The 12392-nt window shown below is 54.3% G+C and overlaps 1 protein-coding gene across 1 annotated transcript in view; it reads right to left on the reverse strand.

The window, feature by feature from the left end:
• Window positions 1-5268: 5268 nt before the first annotated feature.
• XPO6 (exportin 6) overlaps window positions 5269-12392 on the reverse strand; it is a 132509-nt gene continuing 125385 nt past the window's right edge. Inside the window, exons 21-24 of the mRNA XM_081089547.1 lie at window positions 11724-11885; window positions 8701-8799; window positions 8347-8577; window positions 5269-5963 (exon numbers count right to left, since the gene is read on the reverse strand). Of these exons, the coding sequence (XP_080945673.1) occupies window positions 5862-5963; window positions 8347-8577; window positions 8701-8799; window positions 11724-11885 (594 nt within the window). The 3' untranslated portion in view covers window positions 5269-5861. The remainder of the gene's footprint in view (window positions 5964-8346; window positions 8578-8700; window positions 8800-11723; window positions 11886-12392) is intronic.

Consider the following 12392-nt stretch of genomic DNA (forward strand, 5'->3'; position numbering starts at 1 on the left):
AAGTCAGCTATGCACCCCACCACCCCCACCTCCAGGGCCTGCGCCAATGAATTAATAGGCCTTTCAAGGTGTTCCCATCTCCAGCAGGGGGCGTGCAGGAGGGAGCCAATCGAGGACTCTCTCATCATTGATGTTTCTCTCTCTCTCCCTTCCTCTCTGAAATCAATAAAAATACATTAAAAAAAGAAAAGGTATTTCCAGTGATGCAGACAGGAGGAGCGGGAAGGGAGTCGAGCTGGAGAAATCACCGGCAAGCTGTCTCCGAGGGCTTCTCCCTAAGGAGCTGCTAGGCAAGGCCAGGCATGCTGAGCAGACACAGGACGCCGCTTCATCATGTTAGAAACCAGCAGGACACCGTGGTGTGACTCCGGGCTTCCTCCTGGGAGGGAGGACCCACGGGATCGAGTTGGAAAGTCCTCATGTTCTCTCTGCATGGAGCACCGGGCACACAGACCAACGCCCTGCCTCCAAGCTTCCATGTGGGTGAGGGCACCAAGGACAAGAGGGGACACGGTGCCATGGCCCAGGAGGCCCTTCCGTGTCAGGGAGTTTGGGAGGAGCTGGAGGAGCGCGGTCGGCTGGTCTGACAGGGTCGGGGAGACCTGCTTGCCCCAGAGCTGGCCCAGAGGTGACTCCAGCGGTCAAACCGCATTCCCCTGATCGCTGTAGGACGAGGCGTTCCCTCCCCCATTTGTCTGCCTGAGACCAGCGCAGCGCTGGCTCCCAGAGAAAGGCTGCTGCACTGAAGTGGGAGGAGATGCTGGCGGCCTTGTCTTCTCATCTGCGGTGAGGGAGAGCTCACCGAGCCAGGCTTCTCCTCCAGGCAGAGAGATCAAGTCCCGGTTTAGCCCTGCCGCCCCAGAATCCCTGCTGGTAATGTTGCTTTTATTCAACACATCCTGGTTTAGGGAAAAAATGATAGTCTCCCTACCCATTTCCCCATCAAAGCTCCATGGCAATCTTCCACCATCTCCAGGCAACGCCACACCTGTCTTCGCCCTTCCCCACCCATGCCCTGTCCCAGGTGACCACTACCTGCAAAGAAGCAGCCAGTTCCTCTCAACCCTTCCCCGCAGTTCCTGGGCTCCCACCCCATCCCGCTACTGAGCACGCCCTGCCGCCGTCTGTCTGCCCACCCCACTGGTCTATGAATTCCTTGCAGGCACAGGCTGCCTTGTTCATCTCCAAGTCCTTGCCGTGGAGCCCAGCCCCTGCCTTATAGAGGTATTTGGTAGATAATGTTTGTTAAGTAAATGAACTGCCACCAATCATGGTTCCTGCCAAGGCTCAAGGCGTCAACCAGAACACCAGCTCCTTCCCTGCCCTGGTCCCACGCCCTGCAGACGTCACACTCTGGGACAATAATGCCCAGGAGTGGGCAGGAGGCCTGCTTGGTCCCAGCACTAACCAGCCAGGGGCCCTGGGCCTCCAAGTCCCCAGGATCCACAAAACCGGGGGCTGCCTTAACAACTGCCTCAACAGCGCCTTGCAGCTCAGACATTTCACACTCTGAAGGCTGTAACAGGCCCATCTTCAAGTTAGAAACCGGGCCCTGCAATGTCTACCAGAGGCCTCAAAAGCAATGCGCCCGCAATTTCCTGTCAAGGATTGAACCCCTAGAAACCATCAGAAGACGACCAAGATTTGTACACAAGGATGCTCACCGCAGCAGCAGCTTTTGAAAGAAAGACTGTAAGCAAAGCATGGTGCATGGTGCGAGGGAACACTCTGCCACGAAAGGTCAGATTTTGTAGAACATTTAGTAACGTGAGAAAATGGTCACAATATGGTAAGTGATGAGGAGGTTGCACAACAACAGGAGCTCAATTTTATTTCTACCAGTGGTTTTCTCTGGGCAGTGGGATTGGGTGCCTTTTTTCGTTTGCTGCATTGTTCACGGTCTTCTACAGTTATAGTCAGGAGAAAAACGGCTAAGTCAGCCTGCATTGCTGAGGCCAATGGGAGCCCGCCTCATAGAAAACCCCGCTATTACCCTTTCCCTAGCCCCTTCCTCAGAATGCAGACAATTTCTGGGTCTGTCAATGGCCTGAGAACTCATCCAATTCCACCCTCGCTTAAGGCTTGCCCTTGTGCCGGGCCCCTGCAGTGCCAGGGGGAATCGGGCTGGAGATCTGCCAGACCTCCCTCCTGGACACAGACCCTTTCTGCAGGTCGCCAGCCTCTAATTGCACATCTCCAAGGACTGGTAGCTCACTGGGCCATGCCCATCCATCTTGGATCAAAAATCCTTCAACCCAGCCCTAGCTGGTTGCCTCAGTGGCTAGAGCAGCCGTGGGCAAACTACGGCCCGTGGGCCGGATCCGGCCCGTTTGAAATGAAACTAAAAAAAAAAAAAAAAAAAAGACCGTACCCTTTTATGTAATGATGTTTACTTTGAATTTATATTAGTTCACACAAACACTCCATCCATGCTTTTGTTCCGGCCCTCCGGTCCAGTTTAAGAACCCATTGTGGCCCTTGAGTCAAAAAGTTTGCCCACCCCTGGGCTAGAGTGTCGGCCTGCAGACTAAAGGCTCCCGGTTCGATTCTAGTCAAGGGCATGTACTTTGGTTGCAGGCTCAATCCCCAGCCCTGGTTGGGACCCATGCAGGAGGCAACCAATCTTTGTATCTCTCTCATATCAATGTTTCTCACTCTCTCCCCCTCCCTTCCACTCTCTCTAAAAATTAATGGAAAAACATCCTCAGGTAAGGATTAACAACAAAAAGTCCTCCAACCCAGCCCACCTGCCGGGAGCCGGTCCATCCTTGCTGTTTCAAGGGACCTGGCATATATGGCATACTGTTCTTAATATGTTTGCTCACCTTCTTGGCACTATGTGTTTTAACCAAGGTCTCTGAGAAAGGTTGTTTCCCCAGGCAGGGATTTTCCCCTGAAGTTAGGGAGGGAATAAAACCTCTTAACTAAGTGCCAGGCGGGTAATTAATCACTTTAACTACGAACAATCATGCTTAAGCTACATAATCTTTACTCCCTGGAATGGAGATAAGAAACGCCCTAACCTTTGTAATAGAGATCGATAGGATTGAATCAACTGGTATAAATACAGATGTAACAAGACAGCAAGAGACAGAGAGAGAGACAGAACCTAGGCACAGAACCTACACAGAACGTTCTCTAGAGACAGAAGAACTTCGCTGGAGAGAACATGGCAAAAGATCCTGGACAGAAACTGGCCTCAGAACCTAGAGACAGAACCTAGCGAGAGAACATGGCAAAAGATCCTGGACTGAACCTGACTACAGAAATTGGCAAGAGAACCTGACTAGAACCTGGTGACTGAACCTGGCTGGAGAACCTGGACAGAACCTGGCTGGAGAACCTAGCGAGGGAACATGGCTACAGAACCTGGCTGGAGAACCTGGAGAACCTAGCAAGAGAACATGGACACAGAACCTGGCTGGAGATCCTAGACAGAACTTCGCTGGAGATTGTGGCTAGAGATCCTGGCAAGGCTGCTTATCAACTGAACGCTGTCTCTGTGTCATTCCTTCTTCGCCGACTCCGTCCACACCTATGGGGACCCCTGGACCCGCTGGGGTTGGACCCCAGCAGTAAGTGTCACAGCTCATGTTGAAATCTAGGCAGCTTGATTCCACTCTGCTACTCTGCCTCCTAACATGGTAGTGACTCAGTAAATTTCAACAGCCTAAAATGCAGCTTTGATTGATGCCGGGGTCCAACCCCAGCAGGTCCAGGGGTTCCCAAAGGCGTAGATGGAGTCGGCGAAGAAGGAATGACACGGAGACAGCGTTCAGTTGATCAGCAGCCTAGCCAGGATCTAAAGCCAAGTTCTGGTCTCAATCTCCAGAGAGGTTCTGCTGTTTATTGTCTTGTTACATTCGTATTTATACCAGCTGATTTTAATCCTGTCAATTTCTATTACAAAGGTTAGGGCGTTTCTTATCTCCATTCCAGGGAGTAAAGATTATGTAGCTTAAGCATGATTGTTCATAGTTAAAGTGATTAATTACCCGCCTGGCACTTAGTTGAGTGGTTTTATTCCCTCCCTAACTTCAGGGGAAAATCCCTACCTGGGGAAACAACCTTTCTCAGAGAGGAGACCTTGGTTAAAACACATAGTGCCAAGAAGGTGAGCAAACATATTAAGAACAGTATGCCATATATGCCAGGTCCCTTGAAACAGCAAGCATGGACCGGCTCCCGGCACCCACCTTACTCGCCATGGCCTTTTCTCTATCACCCCCAAGTCCTGTCCAAGGATGGGGCCCACAGACAACAAAACCCCTCCCCTCCCCATCCAACTCCAGCCTTTCTTAACCTCAGGCACAGAGGGCACTCCTTGTCTTCCCCAGCACTCAGGTGAGGAGGAGTTATAGCCCAGGAGTAACTGCATGTTAATTCCTTCCTGGAGACGAGTTTCCATCCCCTCCTCAATCAACTCTGAAGTGGGGCTAGCCGGGGTGAGAGGCTGCGACTGACACAAAGGGGCTGCCCCTCTCTCTCTCAAACCCATCCGATGGCTCCACCTCTCACCCCACCATCACCAAAGTGATTCTTAAAGACCTCAGAAGTAGAAGCCATCAGCCCCCAACACCCGCTGCCCCCACCCCCCAGTTCTATAGGAGCCAAGGGCCGCCCTTCCCTTCAGGAAACACCCCTCACTGCCCAGCGGTGAGCAGACCTCTTCCTGCAGGTGTGGTGGTCCCATCAGAATCCACCTGGTCCTGGCTGTCTGGCCATTATGACACCTGACTCAGAAGAAGCTGACCTGTTAGCCCAGAAACTTTCCACTCACAGATGGCTAAGCAAGGCCCAGGCTCAGACACACCCATGCGCCTGAGCCCAGCCACACCCACCCTTGCCCAGCTACATCCTTCCCCTCCCTCCCCGCCCCTCTCCAGCTGCTATTTTCAGACAACCCATCAGGAGCCCACTGAGGGCGGTGCCTGGATGGCGCCCTTGGGAGGGACCCCTTCTCTCGGAGGAGTGGGGCACAGCTCCCCTTAGACTCCACACCCACCTCCACCACTAGGTTAACTGTCAGTGCCATGAAGTTCCCCTGCTCTTTGAATATGAAAAATGGGAACCCTGTATCCCCACCAGGGTTAGCGGGATGTTATCTAGAAGAGGGTGGGGTGCGGTCAGGCCCTAGCAAGATGGTCCTCCTCTGCCCCTGCATGGTACAAACCGGCCTCCTCTCTCATTGCCCCCCTGCCCAGGGCAGCCCCACCTGGACGCCAGCCCCCGAGGCTCTGCCTGCAAGGAAGCCCCTAACCAGCATTTATAAACAACAACATAAGCATTTTATTTTTTCATTAAGCTTCTTAGTCTCTTAGTATCACAATGGAATGATGAGAAAACAATAACAAAAAAATCTCATGAGTCTGCCGATCTCTAACACAGAGCAGAGACTTCAAGGCAATCGGGGGGAGGGGGTTGGTAGAAGTGCCAAAAATTCCAACATCACATCTCTCCATAGCCGACAAGGCCGGAGGGGGCAGGGAGGTGGAATGGTGAGAAGGTGGCACTGTCCCAGTGGTCCTTGGCATTTCTGTCTCACGACTGACTGGCGCATGATCTGCACGGAGCACCCGCAGGATCTCCTGGTGCCCAGCCACATGGCCCTCCGCCTACCCAGATGCCCAGGCTCTCCAACCAGTGCTAAGACACACCCCGCAGCCAGTTCTGGTGGGTGGGCAGCAGGAGAGTTGCATGGAGGAGGGCGGAGGGCAGGCCATGCTGCTCAGGGTGTAAGAGTCAAAGGAGTGACCGAGGCTCGTCCGGGAGACAGCTGTGGCGAGCAGCTGTGGTGGAAGGCGAGTGGTGCAGGTGGCGGCCCTCCAGGTAGCAGGCAGTCCCTCCGGGAAGCAGGCCACCTAGAGCTTCACAGTGCCCGGGGGTAGGCTGTCGTTGCAGAGTCTGTAGTATCGCAGGTCGTTGACCAGCCTGTGCACATTCTGGGTGAACGAGGGCAGGTCCTGGAAGGCATGGGCACAGCTGCAGCCTGGCCGCACCCAGCACCCCACATCACCCACCCGCCCACCAGCACTTCCACCCTAGGGTGTGCTCAAGCTCCCAAACATTGTACGCAACAGGCCACTTCCACTCCTTTCCGCACCCTGTGAGTGCACAGGCACTGCGGGGAGAAAGATCACGGCGAGGCTGCCCTCGTGTGCACGGCCAGGCTCTGAGGCACGGAGGTTAGGAAACCTGCCTCAGTGACAAGGCAGGAGGGAAAGGGGCACTGGGCGGGCTGCCTGTGTGTCTCTCCTTCACCGCGTCCTGTCCAGCATGTCCGCAAACTCCTTTTCCCAGTGCTCCAGGCAGGCCCTGCCACTTAAGGGTGACACCCTGGCGGGAGCCCGCCTGACCCATGATCTCACCTGCTGACCACCACCCACTGGGCTGCAGACTGCAAACCGAGAGGCTCCTCGCAGCTGAAACCCCATACCCTACCAGGCAGCACCAGGAGGTGGCCAAGGTTCGCACCCTCATCTTTCGATCGTGAATACCAATGCCGGACCACACAGCAAACGTGAGTAACATCAATGGCTCCCTGTCACAGAGTGGGCGGTTCCATCTGAAATTCCACTGGCCGGAGGCTCAGAGAACAGCAAGGCACTTCCAGCTCCCCTCCTCCCACCGCCCTTTCCCTGGCTCCCCTCCCCTCTTCAAGCTGCAGCACAAGGCCTGCCTCTGCCAAAAAGGGCCTCAGACACCTGTTTCCTGGCTCCAAGTGGCAGGTCCGCGCCGCTCCGCTGAGCTCTCAGTGCCCTGGCCCACCTACCGTGGACAGCGCATGCAGGCCTGGAGCCAGAGTGCCAGGCGTGGCCCGGCCCCTGCTTTCCCGTTCCCAAGTTCTGTACCTGCCAACTGAGGGCTGGCCTTTCTGAGCCTGGGTTCACCTGGGAATGGGGTTAACAGGACCCATGCATCAGAAAGCCAGTGCACCCACAGCGCTGCTGTGCCAGGCTTTCCACCAGGGCCTTATGAAGGCAGAGACGGTGCCCACCTCCTGCCCAGGCCCTGCGAGGAGCTGGCTTCAACCAGATAGTGAGTGACTGAGTGAGGGAGTGAAGGATTCCTTTATGTCCTCCTCAGGAAAACATACCAACAGGTCTCTTTTAAATCAGCGGCTTCCAAATTCCAATATGAATTTCCTGGTGGACACAGGAATCCATTTCTGTGTTTTACGTACCCAGGAGCTTCGATACGTGGCTAAATTTGGAACCCACTGCTTTAAATCAAGAAGTAGACTGACAATGCTTCAGCAGAAACTGATCATTAAATATTAGAATTTGGACTCCAGAGCAGCAGTCACCCACCGGGGGTCCGCGGACCTGGTGGTCCACGAGGTCCGAAAGGCTGGCGACCGCTGCTCTAGAAAAAGAAAGGAAACACCCAGTGGCTGAAGTGACCTTTAAGCCCAAGAGCAAACAGGGTAAGTGCCAGGGAAGAAAGACCCCAAGACAAGGAAAACAGGAGCCGAGTCTGAGAAAAGCTGTCCTGATACACATCACGGCCGAGACAAACAAGGAGGATGCAGGGTTTTGCTCCAGCAGGAGCGGCACATCCATCTGAAGACTGAAGGGAGCCCGTAGACAGGGGCAAGCACAGGAGTCACAACCCCAAGGATGTGGGTGGAAGAGATCCCACTTCAAGTGGGAACTGGTCAAAGGCAGAAATGACTTATCCCTTAAGAAAAGCTCCAGGAGAGCTGACCAGGCAAGCAGCAGAGGCTTCCAGCAAAAACGTGGGGGTTGGGGGGGGCGTGCGCACTAAAGTGAGTGCTCAGAAAAAGGCCCAGGACAGGAAACGCTGGGCACCAGGTGAGGACAGCCCACCAGACCTTCCCCGGGCAAGAGGGCGAACACTGTGAGGCTCCTCCCAGGACCTGGTAGCAGGTCAGGCCACGCAGAGCCAGGCGGAAGGTCTGGGAAGAGCCGGGGTCCCATCTCTAAGCTGGGGGCCCGCCCAGGGAAGCAGCTGCGGAACGCCCATCTTCCCGCCTGTCTGCAAGTTCGGCCGCAGTGACTCTCAGCCCCCGAGGAAACAGCAGCTGGTCAGTGGTGTGCTCGGCGGGGACAGTAAGTACCAAGAAGCCCAGACAGAGCAGCAGGGCTGCCAGGGCCAGCGCTGGGCCCAGTGGCGGATGAGATGAAAACACAGTGCTGCTGCAGCCACCACTGGGGAAAGCACGTACCCCTCCACCCAGGCACAGCGCCGCGTCATCAGGAATGGCACGCGCTGCCTCGGAGCCACAGGGGGACAAACCACACAGGAAGGCAGGCTGCCCCGCACGGAGCGGGCACCAGGCGTGAGCCCACACCACCCTCCCTTCAGCCTGGCCTCTCTCCTCACCCGATCCATCTTGAAATTCCGCCCCAGCACATTTTTCTGGTTGGCATCCACGCCATCACAGCCGGTCAGGAACTCGGGGAGGAAGGCTGCAAAGAAGCCGTCAAAGTCCACAGAGGCCATGTTGTAAATGGCGATGCCGATCTCCTCCTGCAGAAGGTCGTGGGACTTGTGGACCAGGACCTGCAGCAGCACGTTCACAAACTGAAACAGCATGGTGGTCCGGAAGATCTTCTGCAGACAGAGCCCAGAGTGAGTGCTGGCCGCGAGCGGGCTCAGGGCCCCTGGGCCTCCCCAGGTCCCCGGCCAGGGCCCAGCACCTTCGATGAGGAACCTTTCGGAGAAATGGGCACTTACCTTGTGGTACAGCTTCTGCTTGGTGTTGAGTGTCTCCAAGTAGAAGAGGTTTTGTTTAAATAGGTGGATGTCAGGCTGGAGAAAGGACTGTCCAAAAGCCTGTCCAAGAAATAAGACCACCATTCTAGAAGCAGCATTAAGCTCCACCAGGCCAGGCCCTCCGGGCGCCCTTCCCCACGCAGGAGTGGCTCCTTCTGCCGATGCAGGGGAGGGACTACTATCTCCGTCCTCCAGCCTGTCTGGTCAGACCTCAGGAACGTCCCCACGCAGTCTTCTCTCTTAAGTCCTTCCCACTGGGCCTGACTTCTTTTGGTCTCGTTCTACACCTCTGACAGCTTGTCTGGAGGTTCTACCAGGGGAGTGCAGCTACTCGTATACCCTTGACTGAAGACCGGTTCTCTCCTCTGGGGGGAAGGTCGCCCTCTTTGACCGAGCACGCAGCTTCGGGAGGGACGCATATGGGATCGGTGAGGGAGGAGGGGACACCCGCCTAGCCAGCCAGGTCAGCCGAATCAACCGTGGCAATCAATGGGGTGACAGATGTCACAGCCAGATCGCCCTCACATTCTCATCCTACATCTTTTGTAATGAACCTCTGGACTCCTTCAGGAAGACTTATCTTTGAAGCAAGAAGTTAAAAATTAAGACAAATTGCTCAGCCTCCCCTCAAGCCAACCACTCAAACTCCCATAAGCCCTCTCCTGGCATCCCAGGTCTTAGAAACCAAAAATCCTTAGAGGCTCGTCACAACCAGCTGCCTCTGCCTTGGAATTAAGCAATAGCAAATTTTTAAACTGCTTTGCAATTTCTGAGCTGTAAAAGTTAGGACACCCCGCCCCCCACCAAAAAAACAAAACAAAACAAAAAAACCTCACAAAGAACCTTGTGCCAATGAAGACTGGGAAGAGTGGGGCAGGCCAACGACAGGCAGACCAGTCCTGTGCAGGACTCCTCCTAGAATAAGCCAGGGACGGCCTTGTCATTCTGACCCCTGGCTCCTAAGCTACAAGAAGGGTCTTGTAACTCCTGCTGCAGTGATCTCTATGATGCCCACTGGTTTCCACTCACTTATTTTTCAAGTCAGGTTTACTGAAGTCTAACACAGAGTAAATCCCACCCCCCAACCTCCCCCATCGAGGGTCACCATTATATAATTCTGACCACACCATCCAGTGTCTAACCACCATCACAATGGAGATACAGACACCTCCAGCTCCTCAAAGTTCCCTCTGGCCTCAGGCAACCACTGCTTGTTTCCTGTCCCTTGAGGCCTGCCTCTTCCAGAATGTAACAGAACGCAATCATGCCAAGCATGTCAAACTCACAGCTGGCAGGCTGCATGCCTCATTTAAATGAATGAGGCATGCGGCCCGTTGGCTGCCAGTTTGACATGCTTGAATTGTAGACAGTCTTCTGAATCCAGCTTCTTCACCTACCATAACGTATTTACGTTGCCGTTTGTATAATATGTTCCTTTTTTATTTTTATTTTTTGGTTAATCCTCACCTGAGGATATTTCTCCATTAATTTTTAGGGAGAGGAAGAGACAGAGACACACTGGTTGCCTCCTGCACGTACCCTGACCAGTGTTGGGAACCTGCAAATGAGGTACGTGCCCTTGACCAGAATTGAGTCCAGGACCCTTCAGTCTGAGGGCCAATGCTCTATCCACTGAGCCAAACTGGCTACGGCTGTTCCTTTTTTTTTTTTTTAATCCTTACCTGAGGATAGGTTTATTGATTTGAGAGCAAGAGGAAAGGGGGGAGTAAGAGAAAGAGAGATGGAGGAAGGGAGGGAAGAGGAGAGAAAAAGAGGAGAGAGAGAAAAACATCAATGTGGGAGAGAAACATTGATCAGTTGCCTCTTGTATGCCTCTGACGGGGAATCAAACCCACAACCCAGGTATGTGCCCTGACTGGGAATCGAACCCACAACCTTTTCGTGGATGGTATGATACTCCAACTTACTGAGCCCCCCGGCCAGGGCCACATGTTCCTTTTTATTGTTGAGCAGCAGGCGCTTACATGCATGCACCGTTGTTTACCCACTACCAGCAACAGATATTTGAAATGTTGCCAGCTTTTGGCAATGTTTTAAAAAGCCTCTATAAACACCTGTGTACAAGTGAGTATATGTTTTCGTGTATCTTAGGTAAAATACTTCGAAGTGGAAACTGTTTTCCAACGTGGCTTTTACCAATACTGCCTACCAAAGAAGACTTAAAAAGCGAGGACAGAGGTTAAGAGGAAGGCAGCGGGGACAAACAGTGCTCCACACCGAAGCCTGCCGGGGGTGCTGGCGATGGAAGTTCAGCAAAATGATTGCAGGAAGCCCAGGGATAGGCATGTGCTTGTCCAGAGAGATCCCCACACAAGGAGTTCGGGTGCAGGCGTGCATGTGTGCGGGTGGGGGGCTGAAGGGTGAGGAAAAGCAAGCACTGAAAAAACAAAAAGAAAACCTTCCACTTCAATCTAGACTCTGAACACAAATTGTATGTATGCAACTGAGTGCAGAGCAAGGAGAGCACCTGACAGCCGGCCGCCCTGGCAAGGGGAGGCCACCGTCTTCACAGCAGGTGCGCTCCGCCCCTGACAGCTCGCTCTCCAGGCTGTAACAGTCACACTTGATCTGAGAGGGGGCACCGAGGCACAGGGCAGGGCCTCTCCCAGTTCTGTTCTGGCCAGAATTCTCTCTACAGATGCAGACCATGGGCCCCTCCTCCAGAGACTCCTACTCAGTCGGCTTCCAGTGAAGGAGAGCCCCGTGGTGCTGAGGCCGTGTCATCCCACTCGGCACAGGGAGAGATGGGGTTCCGAGAAGTGAACGACGTGCACAGCACGAAGAGGCAGAGCTGAGCTCAGACCGCACTAAGGCTTCAGAGGCGGCACGTGTCGCAGTGACACGTTAGGGAGTGGGGCTGCGTGTCAGAAGCCAAGGGGCAGGCAGCAATGGACCCAGGTGTCCCGAACGAGGCCTATCTGTTCTGGGGCCGCAGGGCCCCCTCAGCAGCGCTCCCACGTTACCTGCATGATGGCACTGAACTGAGGCTCATTCTCCATCTGCTCCTCGGCAGCCCCCCTCTGGACACTGGCCAGGACCGTGGACTTGAAGAAGTACCTCCAGTTGTGATGGAGTATCCGGAAAAGGAGCTCAAACAGCTCAGCCTTCACGTCAGGGGAGGGGCGCTGCAGAGACACACAGAGACCCTCAAACCTTCTTCTCCTGCGGCTCAGGAGCTACTCACAGCCCAGGCCCAGAGCAACAAAGAGGTCTCAGAGATGCCTGGCAACAGCAAGCTGTCAGCTTCCCACCCACACCCCTGTCCTATCAAGGCCTCCGAGTCAGCAGGTCAAACCAGGAGTACTTCGGCAGAGACAGGGCCGCCTGAGACACAATGCCTGGGTCGGTGCCAAGGGGCCCTGTTCTGATGGACACACTCAGCTTTTCAAGCTCAGAAAAGGCTGCTAAATGGAAGAACAACTAGGAAAATGGCTTTTCTATTCAGAAAGCAGCTATCTCATCTGCCATAGAGCCTTGGTAGTTGTTCCTTTTCCCAGGATAAACAACACCGTCCAACTAACCTGCTGATCTTATACAACTGCAAAAGCTAAAGACAAGTAAGAAACCTTAAAGCAGATCTACCCTCCATAGAAAATGGGCTTACGGGGCGCTTAGGAGCCACAGAAAGCAGC

Source organism: Myotis nattereri, assembly GCF_964212035.1.
Source record: "Myotis nattereri genome assembly, chromosome: 4".
Lineage (NCBI taxonomy): Eukaryota > Metazoa > Chordata > Mammalia > Chiroptera > Vespertilionidae > Myotis > Myotis nattereri.